The sequence below is a fragment of the Emys orbicularis genome, chromosome 8 (genome assembly GCF_028017835.1).
Source record: "Emys orbicularis isolate rEmyOrb1 chromosome 8, rEmyOrb1.hap1, whole genome shotgun sequence".
Taxonomy (NCBI): Eukaryota; Metazoa; Chordata; order Testudines; family Emydidae; genus Emys; species Emys orbicularis.
In genome coordinates this window covers 25,168,732-25,187,340 of record NC_088690.1, presented here as the reverse complement: position 1 = coordinate 25,187,340, position 18,609 = coordinate 25,168,732, and the positions used below count along the sequence as shown (strand labels likewise).

The 18,609-nt window shown below is 41.2% G+C and overlaps 1 protein-coding gene across 1 annotated transcript in view; it reads right to left on the bottom strand.

Annotated features, from left to right (window-relative positions):
• The window catches only part of AK5 (adenylate kinase 5), a 161,646-nt gene that overhangs the window by 132,102 nt on the left and 10,935 nt on the right, over window positions 1-18,609 (bottom strand). The window contains exon 6 of the mRNA XM_065409668.1: window positions 1,036-1,227. Within this exon, the coding sequence (XP_065265740.1) occupies window positions 1,036-1,227 (192 nt within the window). The remainder of the gene's footprint in view (window positions 1-1,035; window positions 1,228-18,609) is intronic.

Sequence of the window (18,609 nt, the reverse complement as noted above, 5' to 3'; positions counted from 1 at the left end):
AGTACTTTATAACCCTGCTTGCACTAATTAAACCTTCTGGCTGCACTTACATATGCAACTTGTTTAGCGTGCAAAGATGGATTCTCTTTTCCAGCATATTGCAGAGATCACTATTCATACTGATTTGCAAAAAGGACCAATTTATGCCAGACCTTCCTGGCCTCCAAAGTTTTAAAAATTATCATTTATATAGCACCATAAATTTATGTGGTACATTATAAACAGGATGTGACTTGTCTGAAGAGCTTACACTTTAATGGCCAAATCCTCTACTGGTGTAAATTAATATTGCTCATTGAATTCAGAAGATCTATGCTGGTTTACTCCAGCTGAGGATCTGGCCCCACAATCAATGGAATCAAATATAATTTCTCTGATATTTTCAAGACAAAGAATCCCAAAGGTGTTCGCAATGCATGACACTGTAACCTTGAAACAGTAATTAAAGCTTCATAGTTTTTTGTTTTTGTTTCCTTGGATGAAATTCAAGGCCCTAAGAACAATTTCTGCCCTGAGTGAAAGGTTGAAGTGGGGCTTAAGTGGTCACTTGCTGTCTGCACTGGGCTGAATTTCACTTCATACGCATTAATCCTCTTTAGAGAAACTATGCTCCACAGCAGCTATATAATTTCTGTCTGAGCTTACACTGCTATACAGTCTACATCAAATTAAGGGTGTGTCTACACTTTAAACTGGGGGTTAATTTTTAGCTTGAGATTTATCCATGCTAGCTCTGATTGAGCTACTGTGCTAAAAATTGTATCTCTGCATGGGCATGAGTGGCAGAAGAGGCTAGTTGCTTTATGTACATCTCTGACAGTACCTACTTAGGGTGGCTAAGCCTCTCCTGCCATTTGTGCTGCCATGGCTCCATTCTAATTTTAGCATGCTCACTCTAATAATCAGAGCAGAATTTGACTCAGACTCACTATTATAAAGCAAAGAGAATGCAGAGTACCAGGTACAAGCTCCTGAGTTCAACTACAGCCATACATTTGTTTATCAGGTGCATATATTGATGGCTAAATGACTTACTGTGATGATTAGCCCCTTTTCCTGGAAATATTTGACCAGTGGAACAGCATTCTGCTTGAAATTAATAAGTCGTCTTTGAGTGGCTTTGAGGTTATCATCAGGTCTCCCTTGCTGTTCAGCACGTTTCAATAACCTTTCTTTCAGCCGCTGATTGGAACAGGCCAGAAACACCACCAAATCTGGAGTGCAGATCTGTAGTGAGGATTATCCAAAAAGACTGTGATTTAGTAAACCATCCAGAACAGCCATAAACAACAGTAACCTTTTCATGTAAGTCTTAAATATGCTATCCTTGCATTTATTATTTCTGAGCAGCTTGCTGACTTTGACAAACTCAGTAATTCTCAGTTGACTTTGCAGGCTACTTTATATATAGACATGTTTGTCACGTTTTTATTACTAAAAGGTTTCAGTACATTGTAACTAAAATTTAGATCTTAAAAAAAAATCAAAATATATAAGTATCCCATATTCCACAGGAAACCCCTGTGTAGTTTCCAAAAGTAAATAATTTATTCAATAAGATGGCATTTAAAATCCAACAGTCACTATAGAGTTTACTAGGGTGCAGAGCCAGAAGACAGGAGACCTGATTTCTGTTCCCAGATCCACTATAAACTTCTTCTGTAACTTAAGGACAGTCTTTTATTTTTCCATGGCTCAGTTTCCTTATAGTAAAATGATGATAGTATCATCCAGTTATTCTTGATTCAGAATGTTCTTCTTTTCTCATCTTTCTTTTGTCTGTTCGTCAGCATATTTCCATCTCTAGATGTTTCCTAACCCTGACTTGACTATTGCAATCAGTTTTCCCTAAATCTTTTCCTGTTCCTTAAGTCCTCATGCACTAAACTTTACAGAGTGCAGAATTCTATAGCCAGATGATTCAGCTGCAGCTGGATGTGAGACCATATCAACCCAATGGTTCCTCAAATTCTAGCCATCTCACAATTCAATTTAAATTGTCCTTATGATTTTCAAAGCTCTTCATGGACTTTTAGTTACTTCTGTTATCAACCAGAAGTTTCTCAAGTAAGAGAGATGCTCACAGAATAAGTAAGACCAGCAGAGCCATGATAACCATTCATAGAAAATCTCCTAAAAGTTCTCATGAAACAGAAGTCTTCAGAGCCCACTGTTCATTGCTTTATTCCATATGATAAATACAGTGGGGAAAAAATGTCAAAAGCACATAAGTGGCTTAGATGCTGAATCCTACTGAAAGTTGACGGGACTTAGGCTCCTAAACCACTTAGGTGCTTTTGAAAATGTTACCCGATATTCTTGATGTTCCCCCAGCCTACAACATCCATTCTCCTCAGTTTACTGATTCTCATTGGACTGTGAATCCAAAGCATCATGCTCAGCAACCCTACTTAAGCTGTGCTATTTCACAAGACTGACTGGACCCCTGCCTTGATTCAAGCCCTTGTTCAGTTGTTCTGCTCCATCTATCTTGAACATTCTCCTCTTTCTGTAACAAAGCAAGTTGCTTCTCTTTAAATCTTTCTTTTTCTCTTTAGCCTTTCAGAGTGTGTGATGTTTCTGACTGTTAAGGAAGCTGGATAAAAATAAACTCTATTATACAGTGCAGATCTCCATCTGACTACAGATTACAAAAGGGTTGTGTGCATTCCCACATACATTTATTTCTGATGTCCCTAAAATTCATTGCCAAAATTTTAACTTCTCTGTATTGTGTGTGTAAAATATATGATAATATAATAGTTAATGGTCAAGAGTGCAAGGTACACGGATTATTTCCCATACATACTTTATGGGAAATAATCCGTGTACCTTGCACTCTTGACCATTAACTATTATATTATCATATATTTTACACACATGGTAATATGGAATAATTTATATTTTTAATTTTAAAACTCTTTGACATAGCTGACTCAGGTAGAAAACTGCCAATCCTTTCCCTCCTCCCCTCCCACAAGTCCAAGACAGGTACCCCAACTCCAATAAAATAAAATTTCATATTGTTTCAAGCTATTTTAATTGTGTAGTTAACTAGGTTCTTCTGTCCCTTCCACACACCCTATAATCACAAGCCAAATTAATTGTGACAGCTGAATTCAAAGAACATCATTACTCCCAACACATCCTATGAAAAGTTAATTTCTGTGTTAGACTTCTGTGCAACAGCATTCTGGTAAAAACAGCTATGTTAAATTCAGGTGGTTGTTGTTAAGCAGGGATATGAAGAAGAACCAGAAGTTGTGGGGTTTTAATGGGCATATAATAGTAAACAAACCCGATTTACAACATGAGATTTACTCACCATTGGAGGAAAAGTACTATGTATTTCAAAGTGTTCCAAGTCATGGAACCGTATGGCTATAGAATGCATGGTGGAAAAGTAGTGTCATCTAGTGGGGTGAGCATATTAGTGGTACCCAGGACCTCCACTGTTCTAATTCTGGCTCTGCCACCATCTTGTACTTGCTAACCAACCTTATGCAAGTCAACTAAGGCCTGATCCAGTTTCCACTGAGAACAGCAGAGGGCCAGTATGGACAGAGACAATATAGTATTTTGGACAAGTAAATAAAATTGTGGCTAACTTTTAACTTACACAGCATATCTCCTGATGGCCACCTGTCCTGGCAGAAGTGAAGAAAGGTGGGCAGAAGGCCATAGCCTCCCCATATTGTCACCGGTTTTTCCCCTCTTTCAGTACTCCAATCCACAGCATCCTAATGTAGCCTGGGCTTATCAAGGCCTGCAGCTGTTCTAAGGCCTAGCCAATGTCAGTAACCCCATGCTTTCCGCTGCATGAGGCCACCATCAGGGCTGCTCAAGTGCAGTGACTGCAATATTCTGCCCTAACCTCATGTACAGCATAAAACCACACACCGAGTGAGCAACAAGAAACAGATTCCCCAGGAAACCAATAGCTCCCAAGGAAAAATGGGGAGAGGGTAGGACTGTGTAGTGGCATAGAGGGCAAAGCAGGAAGATGCCTTCTGCCTGGCACCACCTTTTGTGAGCAGCCCCTGTTCTTCCCCCTCCCCCCACACTCACTAGTCAATCTCAGTGCTTATAAGAAACACTAGATTGACCAATGGCAACTCTCCTAACATAGGAGAGCTGCCCATGGGCTGGCAAATGCTGTGGCCCCACTACACAAACTGGGCTGATTGTGAGGGGCCAGTTCCCTTTAGAGTCAATGGAAAGACACATTCTGGGTCTTAGTTTTCTCTTCCAAGTTTTAAAATTAGGATAAAAAGAGGGTACATCACAGTGAGTGCTGTGAGGAAGAATTAATTGTTTGCACATTGCTTTTTAAAATATAAAGCACTATAAAAGTGCTAAGTATTGTTATTGTTAATGTTTTTTTTACTAACAACAGGAATAGTGTAGTAAGCTTCATGCTGTTAACACCAGAAACCCAGTAGCTGAAGCTGTTTATCCTGAAGCCTTGGCTTTTATGCTTGGAAACACATATCATCCACCCAGAGAAAATGTCAGTCCAAATAGTAGTTTAAAATTCTTAACACGTGAAGCCTATTGTCAAATCAAGCTATTCTCTAAAAGGTTTCTTAAAAGGAAATAGTGATTCAAGGTTATATTAGATGTTAACATATGTGGTGGGCCGACACAATAGATTCTAATTTTTGTGACGGCTGCATTAATACCCCTCATCGGTAGAGTACAAATGTTCAGTCAGAAAGCAGTTGAAAAACTGTGCTACAAAATTTATGTTTATTAGCATTTCTCCCTGGTGTTTAGATGCAAGAAGTGTGTTGCTCACAAAAAGATAACTTCTCTCTTACATGCAGATATAATTTGTATGGGAAAAATACAAAACCCTCCAAATATTAGTGATGACTGCATTTCTTTTCTTCATGAAGCCCTGTGTTTCCTGTTTACCACTTAACCTCAGCCGCAGCTATATCTTCAAGAGTATGCATCAGCTATGGCTTCAAGGGTGTGCATATGAAGTAGGGATGTGACAAATTACTGTGGACACAAAGATGTGTGGGAATAATTCACTGGCGATAGATATAGGTCCCTTACATAAAAATTAGAATGGAAAATGTTTTCGCAACAAAGGTTTTTTCAAAAGTGGTTATAATTCAGTTGAAAATCAGCCTGCTGTTAAGATGCATTCAAAAGTACATCGCTTTGAATTTCCTAACTAGGGGACAGATTGTATTCTGAGGATTAGCATGCAGAAGTGATCCTCCACATGCAGATCTCTCCTGCCCTGCACAGAAAGAAAAACCCATCATCTCCATACCAGTGCTTCCCCTAATACTCTTCTTTTGGGACTCAAGGATAGCGTTCTGTAGATCCAGCAATCTGTGCACAGGCAAGGAGCAGGAGGGATGCAGATACAGTCAGGAACCCATTGTTCTTGTCATCTCTTAGCTTTACACTCACTACCCATCTTTAGAAGTCATAGGTGAGTAGACACCAACTGTCTGGCTCCAAGGAATGGGACCCTCAGGCAGTAGGAAGGCAGAGGGCTTCCATATGGTTAGTCCTGTATCCCTTGGGGAACTGCAAAAGTTGTGAGTCACGCCCCATTGCCCATCATAGGGAGATTAGCCCCACTCTCCATTCCTCTGAGGAATACAAAGGAAATCCCAGAAGGGAACTATGGCTGAAAAGACTAAATACATTTTCTGTTTCCTATTTTAATAGATTCATAGATCCTGAGGCCAGAAGGGGACCACTGTGATCATCTAGTCTGACCTCCTGTATAGCACAAGCCATAGAACTTCCCCAGAATAATTCATAGGGCATATCTTTTAGAAAAACATCCAGACTTGATCTAAAAATTGTCAGTGAGGAAAAATCCAACATGACTCTTGGTAAATTGTTCCACTGGTTAATTGGTCTCTGTTAAAAATTCACACCTTATTTCTAGTTTAGTTTCAGCTTCCAACCATTGGATTGTGTTACATTTTTCTCTGCTAGATTGAAGAGCCCATTATTAAACATTTGTTCCACATGTAGGTAATATGTAATCAAGTCACCCCTTAATCTTCTCTTTTGTTGAGTTAAATAGACTGTGCTCCTTGAGTCTATTGCTAAGGCATGCTTTCTAATTCTGTAATCATTCTCATGGCTCTTCTCTGAACTCTCCCCAATTTATCAATATCCTGCGCCTCTCTCCCATGAAGCTGAAAAAAAATATATGAAGTGTCTTGGCTCCCAAAGCAGCTGGCACAGTAAAAAGAAAAACTTAAAAGACTGAAGAAAATGTAGTTAAAAACTGATGTGAAAGTTAAGGCGGGGGGGGGGGGGGGGAGGGGAGTTAATTTATTACAAGGAACATGCGAAGAATTAACCACTTGAACTATTTCCAGAGTTGAACAAATGCTGCTATGTTTGCAAAGCCTTATGTTTCCAGTGGATTAATACTTCATGAAACGTGCCCAGACTGTGCACCGAGGTAGTAAAGACCCAGACCGATTCAGTGCTCACAAATTATCCTTTCTACATTTGATGTTAAAATTAAGGGCCATCCATGTAGAAAAGACATACATATTTTATGTACACAGATAACTAATGTAAGAGTAATTAAGCACTGGAACAAATTACCTAGGGAAATTGTGGAATCTCCATCATTGGAGGTTTTTAAATACAGGTTAGACAAACGCCTATCAGGAATTGTCTAGATAATACTTAGTCCTGCTTGAGTGCAGAGGACTGGACTAGATGACCTATCTAGGTTCTTTCAGTCCTACATTTCTATGATTATTAATGTTACACACGTATATGAACTGTAGCATATGAAAGGGGCCATACTAATTCATACATGACTCAGTACATGAACTCTTAGGACCAATATGTAAAACACATGCTACTTGTATAGCTTTCATATATGTCATATATTTGTATTCCATGCTTTCTCTTATGCAGGTTCGGAAGAGTACGGGGAAAGGCATCTTACTCACGAGTCCTGATCCAAAGCCTTTTAAAGTTAATGGTAAGACTCCATTGATCTGAATGGGTGCTGGATCAGGCAGGGAGTCTCTAGAATCACAATGCTTGAATTCTCTGAACTAAAGGGTGGGAGGAATTGTTAAAGGACCAAACTGTGAGAATTTGCATGTATTTTCCTTTGGTAGCTGGTAGGAACGAGAAGAGATTGCCTATGTTCATAGTAATTTTGTTATAAATATTACCCAAATCTAAAACCTATTGGCCAAATTCTTTACTTGAGATCCAACCCCTTTGCACTGCACCACAGTGCCATGTTCTGGCCATAAATGTCCAGCAGGGAGTTCCCCTGCCATAGGGGAGCTCCCACTAACATAAAGCTGGTAGAGGTGGTTCCTGCGTCAGCTCCTCCTGTCCCTGGGATAGGTGAAGTGTCTAGGAAAGGTGGGGCATGTTGAGATGGGATGTGGCTGTCGTGGGTTTGAATTCCACTACACCTTTCCTCCATTGATGTAGAATTCATTGGAGGCCCCATGCCAGTAGTGTAAATTAGAACAATCAGGGGTTGTTCTAAATCTTACTGGCATAGACTGGCCCTCATGGTCAGGGAGCTGGAATTGGCTCCCCAACCCCCACTGAGTGGAGCTCAGCAGAGGAGAAATTCTGGCCGTGTGTAGGCAGTAGGTATTCTACTATGGATTACTTTCTTGTTGAGTTTTAAACTAGGCAAAGAACATACAGCTTCAACTCTAAACACAACAAGGGGGTGCAGAATGGTGCCGGTCCTCTTATCTTTTATAATAAAAATTTCTGGTGAGCAAATCCAATTCTCTTTTAGTCTGAGTCACCTCCTACTTAAACCAGTGTAAATTGGAAGTAAACCTATTGAAGGCAATGGTATTACTGGAATAAAGCCAGTGTAAATGACAGGGAGGCTTTGTAATCTCTGGAGGTATTTTTCATGTCTCCTCTTATTACTCAGATTGCAATAGTTGCCAGCTAGAAAATTAGATGATTAAACTCTCTTTTTTCCTCCTTAGACACACACACACACACACACAAAAAAAAAAAAATATCACTAATTTGCTTCATTTCTTAATTCCTGGTACATTCTACTGGATACTCATGAGAAAACGTAATTGATCTTTCATGCACACTCATCATTAGATTAATAGTGCATTTAACTCTAATTACACTAATAAAGGTTACTATAAAGTTACTTTATGTCCATTGTGCTGTTACTCCCCATGATAATTACTGATCTGCTGTGTATAATACCATCTCTGCCAGGTCATTAGACTATTTGCATAATTTTTCTTTTTTGTTTTAGGAAAACAAAAATGTGTTTCCAATTATGCCAAATGATGCATGCTGCTGGAAGGGGGTTTGCTGCTAATTTACTTCAGTCTTTCATAACGTGGGTGTTACGTGGGTAACACAATTGTTTCCCCAACATTCATATAGGTATTTATTCTGATTAGGCCTAGACTGGGAGTTGGGGCAATTGCCTAGTGGGTTAAATCTTCACACCAGCTGGAGGGTCTCTTCTCTCTCAGATGCATGCGATTTAAGCATGAAATTCATGCCTGTGCAGAGGGAACTTAAGTGGGATTTAAATGGTATATAAACCATGTGCTGGCCCTCTAAATATCATCCTGAATACACTGACTGGGAACTCTGTTACTTATGACTCTGATGCAGCCATCAGGGCCTCAGTAACAAGTGCCAACCGCATTACCTGCTAGTTGGCCTTTCTCCCTGCAGATCAGCATCCCAAACATATAGTCAGCAGCTCTGCTTTTTGCTCCTCCCTCAGCGTAACTCTCACTCCTGGGCAGCAGGCACCTCAAGGAGGGTAACTAGGACACACAGGCAGTGTGTTAAAACCCTCCGCCTCAGCATATAGGAGTTAGGAAGCAAGTGTTACTGATCATGCAGACCAACTTTACTCTTCTGTCCAGCTAGGCTTTGTCCAGTTAGGCAGGGCTCCTACCCCTTATGCCTTTAGTCAAGTATTAGTCCATTAGGAAATGGTATTTTGGGGCTTTAGAAGCCAGGGACAAAGGATAAAATGGTGGGGCCAAGAGGAGATAAACAGTTGAATTTGTGGGGGTAGTGAGCTATTTGAGATGGAGTTTTAGGAATGGGGAAAAACAGGAGAGGAGCAGGCAAGAGGAGGAAGATACATAGATTTTTGAGATGGAAAAGGTAGATTTACTTTCTGGGCAATGGATTTATTTTAGGGGTGACAGATGAGATAGGAAAAGATGGATTTGTTTTGCAGGAGTAGAGAATCTGGCTCACAACACTTTGTGGGAGGGGTTGCAGGTAGTGGTGGGTGTGTAGCTGTTGGAATGAACCGGAATGCACCAAACGGCAGGAGGAGGCACTTTCATCTTAGATAAATAACAGCACAGTTGAATTCAAGAGAACTTCAGTTGTTCTGAAGAACAAAATTTTCACCATCCTTCCCCTTTTACTAAGTACCTGTCTTTTCTCTATAGGCATTAAGATTGAAATTCACCCATCAGTGGATGGTCATAAAAGATCTGTGATATAGTGGACTTGTAATTGTTCTGCTCTGCAAATCCCAGCACAGAGAACAGGACTAGTGGCCACAAACACTAATGTGGGGCTGTATAAGGGTTGCAGCTACTATCCGTGCCCAAGGATTTGAGTAATAGACCTAGAGGATCTGTAGTGCTGCCCTGAGTCTGCTGTTGTATAGGAGGAGAATTCAGTTCTCCCCAAGTTCCTACAGTGTTCTCTGCACAAAATCTGTTTTACTCCAGCATTGTGGAGAGAGCATGGACTCCTCCCTGGGGGAACTGTATTTGGGAATTAACAGGTTAACCTAATTCATACAAAATGGTTCTCTATAAATTAAGAAAAACAAAAAGGCTTCCAATCTTCCGGTTTGTAAAGCACATGTAGAAATGAATTTACATGTTCTCAGAGGCATCTTTAAAAGAACATTGTATATATTTGATTGAAATTTAAGTTCCTCAAATTCATCCATATTATATAGCTCACACAACACAATTAAAAATACTTATTCTTTACAAATTAATCTCTTTATTTTAACATGGAATTAAACTCTACACTCTTCATTAACATATCCATGAATTGCAATATCTACCATACATTTAATTTAATTATTGATATAGCTACCTGTTAATAAATTCTAGTCAAATTTGGATGTATTTACTCCTGCTGAGATTAAAAAAAAAAAAACTGCTGAACTCAGAAGGGAAGAGTGATATATGAGTGAATGAAAATGGAATAAAAGTAATTGAAATTAACTGAAAAATATTATAATGCTAAGCTGTGGTTTTCCTAGGAAGAAAAGACCTACTGTCACGTCAGAGACTGGATGAGAAGGTCAAGCTGCAGTTTCTTCTTCATAGGCAATTTGAGTTCAACTCACCAATCAGAGCCATCACATTATGGTGTCACTGGAGCGGAAGATACTTAACATGCATGAGCATGCTGCTCCTGTAGGTGACTTGCTGGATTTCAAGCTGACAGGTTAATACTAAGTAAATCGCTTTCACCTCAACATTTTCCAAAATGTGCTGGGAATTTAAATAACTTTCCAATATTTGCCAATCTAAAGGAAAGTGGAATGCCTGCTTTTAGGGTACTTCTTTACTGAGGCTCAAAGAAGGGACAAACCAGAATTAAATCAGCAGTACTGACAGCCTCAAGCATTCAAAAATAATGAACAGGTCTCCAAAAAAATCATGAACAAATTTGGGGTTCTTTTTATTTGCTTTTTGGTTCATGTTTTCAAGCTTTTGTCCATGACCAGGAGGGCTAGAAACTTATTTTCATTTAAAATGGTAGCTGAGAGTCTCATGTAATCACATGATTCAAGGAGCTGGAATTTTAAGAATAAGCACTATTATCACAAAAGTTGGCAACACTCTTGAAATAGGAAATGGGAGAATCAAAACTGGGCAAGAACCCAAGGCCTTCCTGTGAGAAAAGCTATCTGGGTTAGGATGTGAGATATTCAGTCACTGGGAGAAGGAGTTAAAGCAGAGAAATAAAGGCCTTACTTTGGACATAGGCAAGTGGCTTTAAGGAAAACTGTGACTCCCAGTGTTCAGAGTCTGATTTTGACATCATACTAGTTTATATCAGTCATAAAATCATTTTGATGACTGGAATTACACCAAGTGGTCATGGCTGCTATTGGAGGCTGAGCACTTTTGCTGCTCAGATACCATGGTGACACGAGCCTCGGTATTACCAAAATGAGAAAATCTAGAAGCCAGTTGATTATTCTAACTAATCCAGTATCTACAGAGGGAGCTGAGACATTTCTGCATAGTCATATGGAGGGTTTTGTAGACCAAGAAAATTGCGCCTCAATTCTAATTTGAAGTGTCATCTGTTCCTTTGGGCTTTAAGATGTAAATATGGATGCCATGCAGGGAGGACTAGCATGACTAGAGATTATTGTTTGGAGGGTTGTCTTTCTTCCCCTTGATTTGTATATCTGAAGTGATACAGAAATAATAGCCACCTCTGGGTACTCTGAAGATGCACATTTACTACAGGCATTCTGACTAGCTGAGATGCACTCTGTTTTGATATGATTCTACATAGTACTACTTTGGGAACATTCTAGCTGCATGGCACCATCAAGCTGCTGGTGGAAACATAACTGGGAGATATTATAATCTCTAAACTATTCCTATGTTCAGGAATATTAGCATTAATTGGTTTGTTCTGGCTCAACTATATTTTGTCCTAGCGAAAAGGGAGTATGTGAAGTTCAGTGAATCAAACTTTTGGATTAGCTGAAGTGGCAAGAAGAAATGTGTTGAAGTTAGTAGGAGTAAATACATCAGAAGTTTAACTAGAATTCACTATCAATATAAAAAATGTATGCAAGAGCAGACATTGTAATTAATGCTCATACTGTAGCATTTTGTAATTTCTTGATTAAGTAAAGAAAAGATGTAAGCCCAAAGAATGCTAACTCTTCATAATTGAGCCATGTGAGCTGGAAAACCAAATAAGTGTAATTTTTAATTAAATACACATAATTTTAATATCAGATATTGTGTTAAAGACGCTTCTGATGATACAGGCACTTATTTAACTAATTTCTACATGTGCTTACAAACAAAAATGGTAGAATGCTGTCTTTGTATTTTTTTAGTATGGTGAGCCATTTCTGACAATTAGCCATTAGCTTGTCCTTGTAATTACTGGGCATACATCCTTCATTAATCACTTTCATAATGGAGTAGAGTGTAAGCCAGTGGTTCCCAAACTTGGTTCGCGGCTTGTTCAGGGTAAGCCCCTGGCAGGTCGCGAGAGGCTTTGTTTACCTGAGCGTCCGCAGGTACGGCCGCTTGCAGCTCCTAGTGGCTGCGGTTCGCCATTCCCGGCCAATGGGAGCTGCGGGAAGCGATGGCCTGGCCCGTGCCGCTTCCTGTAGCTCCCATTGGCCAGGAACAGCAAAATGCGGCCACTGGGAGCTGCGAGCGGCCACACCTGTGGACGCTCAGGTAAACAAAGCATCTCGTGGCTCGCCAGGGGCTTACCCTGAACAAGCCACGAACCAAGTTTGGGAACCACTGGTGTAAGCATATAAAATTTGAGGATGACACCAACTAAAAGGGGTTCCGTAGATTTTGGAGGACAGCATTAAAATTCAAAATGACCTTGAGAAATTGGAGAATTGGTCTGAAATCAATAAGATGAAATTCAGTGAAGATGAGTGCAGAGTACTACACTCAGGAAGGAAAAATCAAATGCACAAATACAAATTGTGAAATAACTGGCTAGGGAGCAGTACAGCTGGACTGTGATCAATTGTTCTCCATGTCCATTGAAGGTAGGACAAGTAATTGGCTTAATCTGCAGCAAGGGAGATGTAGGCAGGGTGAAAGTGGTCTGGTATGGGTCGGTACGGCATACCAGTAAGAAGTGGCCACCAGTACCGGCCCGTATGCAGCCAATGTTAAAGCGCTGCCATGGCAGCGCTTTAACTTCACTGCCCCTTTTGTCTCCTACCCGCCCACCCGTCGGCGGCCCTGCCGGTAGGGATCCTACCAGCAGGGCTGCCGATGCGGGGTGGTGTGTGTGTAAAAGGGGCAGCTGCCCCAGGGCCCAGCAATTTAAAGGTGCCTGGGGCTCCCAGCGACTGCTGCTGCTACCGCGGCAGTGGCCGGAGCCCTGGACCCTTTTAAATCACCGCCGGAGCCCCGGGCAGTGCAGGCCAGGCAGCGCGGATGGGCTGGCTGGGGGAGGCTGACCCCCCAGCCCTGCCCCCTTCTGCCAAGGCCTCACCCCCTTCCGGGGGCCCGGAGCTGGGCCCCCAGACCGGTAAGTCTTCTGTGTTACTTTCACCCCTGGATTTAGGTTAGATATTAAGATAAACTATCTAACTATAAGGATAGTTAAGCATTGGAATAAGCTTCCAAAGGAGGTTGTGGAATCCCCATCATTGGAGGGTTTTAAGAACAGGTTGGAAAAAACACCTGTCAGCGATGGCTTAGGTATACTTGATCCTGCCTCAATGTAGGTGGCTAGACTATATGACCGCTCTTCCAGCCCTACATTTCTATGATTCTGTAGTGACATTTATACCCTAACACTGCATAGAGGTTAAGTAAATCTCCTTCATTCAGGGAACTCTGTAGAGGTGGCGTGTGTATGGCAGATTTTCCTCTTTATGGTCACTAGCCTGTAGCCTACCAGCCTATGCCCTTACACACACCCTACATGGAGGTTTTGGAGCACTGGATCTTGATAAGAATGGAATCTCTCCTGGCCCACCTCCAGCCTGCCACCAACAACATTCTCCACAGTAGCCTATTCAGAGGCAGTGCAGAGCCTGCCTCTCTGGTGTATCTTAGGTACAGAGGCCCCTTATGCGGACACTATCCAGACATCTTCCTCAGCCTCACTTCCCCACATCTCACAGTCAGAGCAAATATAGGGTTCAAATGGCACAGAGTACCTATGCAGGCCCTCTCCATTTGCCTCTGATGCCAAAAAAAAAAAGACCCAAAATTTCAAAAATGTTTAATTGAATTAAACAAGGCTGTTTGTTTTTGAAACCTGCCCTGCTTATTGCTCTCTGTATCCCACCCTCTCCATGTCAACTTAATCTCTCTTCCTGCTTTACCCATTCTCCCCAGTTTCCTTTATTACTCATCTCCAATTCCACATAATTTAACCATTTACCCTTTTGCAAAGTCTCCTTGTTCATTCTCTCCCATTTAATTTGATGTCATTATGTATGTTCTTGCAATGTCATTTAACTATGTGTAAACAGTGTCAAAAGAAGGGGACTCCAGTGAAAATGCTGCTTTGCAAGTGAAAATTCCTTTGGTAATTACACACTTTCACAGGCCAGTATACATCCATCCCCAACATGCTACAGATTATAACAAATGACAAGGGATGAATTTATTACAACACTCTGTCCCCACCGCCCATTGTTGTCCCCCCCCAATCCATATTTTATCTATTTCAAGGGATCCTAGAGGGTCATCTATACATCCACTGTACTGTGGCATGTTCTGCATGTCCCAATACAAACTCACAATATTTATTATTAATTTCACAGCACCCAAAAGTGTGCAAAGTTCCTTATAGAAAAAATAAGACACAACCACTGTTCGAAAGAGTTTAGTCTAGTAATTTTAAATTCAGTGTAATGAATGCTGTTGCCAAACTGTAAGGTGGGGATGGGATGAGGAAGAGAAATGGTTATTAAAAAGATCACCTGTTGTGCGCATGTGTACATCTTGATAGTTCAATTAAATTTAACCTTTTAAAATGTGATTGTAATAACCTAGATTGTGCACCCCTTACTCACACTGGTGGGCACTTACTCCCATACGTAGTCTGATTGACTTCAGAGGGACTGAAGTCAATCATGTGACTAAGTATTCACCAACTTAAATAAGGGGTATATATTCCAGGCTAATATGGATTTGATTATTTTCATTACTGGGGATTTCACCATTTCTCTTACATGTTCTACTTCCTAGTAGAACTCCTAATTAAGAAGTATCTTCTTATTTAATCAAAACGCCCTTTGCTGCAGCTTCAACTCATTATTTCTCATCTTTTCACTTTTGGCTAATGAGAACAATTTTCCCCTTTCCTTATTATAAATTATGAATAGCTTCTACACACAGCCAGTAAGAAAGCTTAAACATTTATAAGTTGTAGAAAACACGAGTCATATTTTTTAATTGCAGTCTCATACAAATTATTGTGAAGTGTTCAGTAGTTTGTACTTCACAATTCCACTGCACTTTCTACCTAAGGATCTCTAAACACTTTATAAACATTATCAAGTTTAGCCTGAAGGCTATGCTATCCCTTCAGTTATTATCCTCATGCTACAGAAGAGGGGTCTGAGTCACAGAGAGAGCAAGTGGCTTACTGAAGCTTATCACACAGAAAGTCTATGGTAGAGCTGGGACTAGAATCCAGATCTGGTAGCTACCAGCTGCCAATCCAGTACCTTAAGCACAAGACCATCCCTCTTATGGTTGGAGAATTGTTGCTTGCTCTACAGAGATCTTTTAAGAGATAACCAGCATTCTTTACTTCTATACAATACAAAACCAGGAGAAACGTGACCCTATCCCCATTGATCATACCGCACAGCAGATTAAAATAGTTCTAGTATATTTTAATGCATATGTCAGCCCTAGGTCTATAGTAATTTCCATGGCCCTTGTGTGGGGAGAGGGAAGGGACAAGAATAGGGAAAACAGTATTCTCTCCCCATGACACTACCCCAAAAAGCTCCACAACTCCAACTTGTGGAGCTGGTGATGATTCCTTCCTCCCTTCCTCACTGGTCTGATTTACCCCAGAACAGATCAGACTGGAACATGGCTGCATACATAGGATTAGGCACAGAGACGCAAATAGCACTGCATTGTCAGAATAGGACTCTGAGGAATATAATTTAGCAAATGCCATTTGATCAGCTTGAAAATGAAGGACGTGACTGGTAGTATATTCCAGCCTAAAATGACCAAATATATCCCCTTTCCTCTGAAAAACATAAGAATAAATCAACAGCAACCCTGAAGCAATGGGACGTATTAAAAAGGAGCCCAAGTTAGCATTTGTTGTCATCCCCCTCTGTTTGCCTCGTCTCCTAGGATCAATGAGAGCTAACGATGTTACCAGAAGGGTATCTTTAACACATAGTAGCGGAACTTTGATAGGACAATTGAATTTTTAAAAAAGCTAATAAGAGATATTTGAATGCAGCAACAGAAGAGTTCACAAATGAGCCTTTACCTCTTCCTGCTCCCTTTCCATGCAGAGGGATTTACCTTTCAGTGGCTACCCCCATCACCTCCTCAGGCTTGACAGAGGCATAGCGGTATTAGTCACAACATCTTTAAGAGTGAAATGCACCCCTGCGTAGGGGCTTATGTGGGATTTAAGAGGTTTATAGGCCAAGTGCTGGTCCTATGTATATGGAATAATTTCACCATAGGATAGTTGTTGGGGGTATGGAGAACCCGTGCAGCGTAGTTCCTGCCTATCCCTCCACTCCCATCTCTTTTCATTCTTCCCTTGCCAACAACAGAATCAAACAACAAAGAAATAGCACCAAGAAGCTTCCTCCATTTCACCACTAAATCACTGCTTTTAGTTGTATGCCATTCGTCATCATTCATCTGTAAGCTCTTAGACCAGGGGTGGCCAACCTGAGCCTGAGAAGGAGCCAGAATTTACCAATGTACGTTGCCAAAGAGCCACAGTAATACATCAGCAGCCCCCCATCAGCTCCGCCCCACTCCCAGCGACTCCCGCGCACTGGCAGCCTCACCGATCAACACCTCCCCCTCCCTCCTCGCACCTCCCAATCAGCTGTTTCGTGGTGTGCAGGAGGCTCGGAGGGGGAGGAGTGAGAGCATAGCAGGCTCAGGGGAGGGGGCAGGAAGGGGTGGAGTGGGGGCAGAGCCTGTGGCAGAGCCAGGGGTTGAGCAGTGAACACCCCCCGGCACATTGGATAGTTGGCGCCTGTAACTCCAGACCCAGAGTCGGTGCCTATACAAGGAGCCACATATTAAAGTTGGCAACCCCTTTCTTAGACAGTAAACTCTTCAGGGAAGGGACTTTGTTCTCATTGGACCCAATACAATAAAGAACCTAGGTGGTCTGTTAAATAGTGATAGATTACTCATGCTTAAAGTTAAACACTTGTTTAAATGCTTTGCTGAATCTGGGGCCGTGTCTGTAAAATGCCTTATTACTGTTTAATTTTCTCTAATTCTATGCTATTTTTTAAATGTTTAATTGGTTGGTGATAATGTTTGAGTTTTCCTCTTTGTTCTGCTTATTAGATTTTAATATAGGATTTATCTTTTGTTGTTGACAATCATCAGTGTGTTATAAATTTTTTAAATGTTAATTCTGGGTCTACTCCTGCTATCTCTGCACATTCAAGTTTTCCCTTGATGTTTATGGGAGATTTAGTGCACAAAGACTGCAGGATCAGACCATATGTTCTTAAAGAAATAAATACATACATAGACTTCGGCAAAAGGCTCATAGTGAGATGAATAAATGTGCTGGGCTTGATTCTCAATTACAGTAAGGCTCTGGCAGTGTAATGGGGCCATATCCCTTTAAGGCCAAATTACAATGCTTGAGCAAAAATGTAAAAGGGTCTTAGAGTAAATAAGAATAAGGCCCAATTTTTAATGATGTATGTACTGACACTGTATGATCACTATTCTTATATCTCTGTAAGTATGTTATGTAATGCATAAACCTTATATATATATAATGATTACCTGCCTGGCATAACTCTCTTCAAATCATAGAATCATAAAATCATAGAATATCACGGTTGGAAGGGACCTCAGGAGGTCATCTAGTCCAACCCCCTGCTCAAAGCAGGACCAATTCCCAACTAAATCATCCCAGCCAGGGCTTTGTCAAGCCGGGCCTTAAAAACCTCCAAGGAAGGAGACTCCACCACCTCCCTAGGTAACGCATTCCAGTGCTTCACCACCCTCCTAGTGAAATGGTGTTTCCTAATATCCAACCTAGACCTCCCCCACTGCAACTTGAGACCATTGCTCCTTGTTCTGTCATCTGCCACCATTGAGAACAGCCGAGTTCCATCCTCTTTGGAACCCCTCTTCAGGTAGTTGAAGGCTGCTATCAAATCCCCCCTCATTCTTCTCTTCTGGAGACTAAACAACCCCAGTTCCCTCAGCCTCTCCTCATAAGTCATGCGCTCCAGACCCCTAATCATTTTTGTTGCCCTCTGCTGGACTCTTTCCAATTTTTCCACATCCTTCTTGTAGTGTGGGGCCCAAAACTGGACACAGTACTCCAGATGAGGCCTCACCAATGTCGAATAAAGGGGAACGATCACGTCCCTCGATCTGCTGGCAATGCCCCTACTTATACAGCCCAAAATGCCGTTAGCCTTCTTGGCAATGAGAGCACACTGTTGACTCATATCCAGCTTCTCGTCCACTGTGACCCCTAGGTCCTTTTCTGCAGAACTGCTACCTAGCCACTCGGTCCCTAGTCTGTAGCAGTGCATAGGATTCTTCCGTCCTAGGTGCAGGACTCTGCACTTGTCCTTGTTGAACCTCATCAGGTTTCTTTTGGCCCAATCCTCTAATTTGTCTAGGTCCCTCTGTA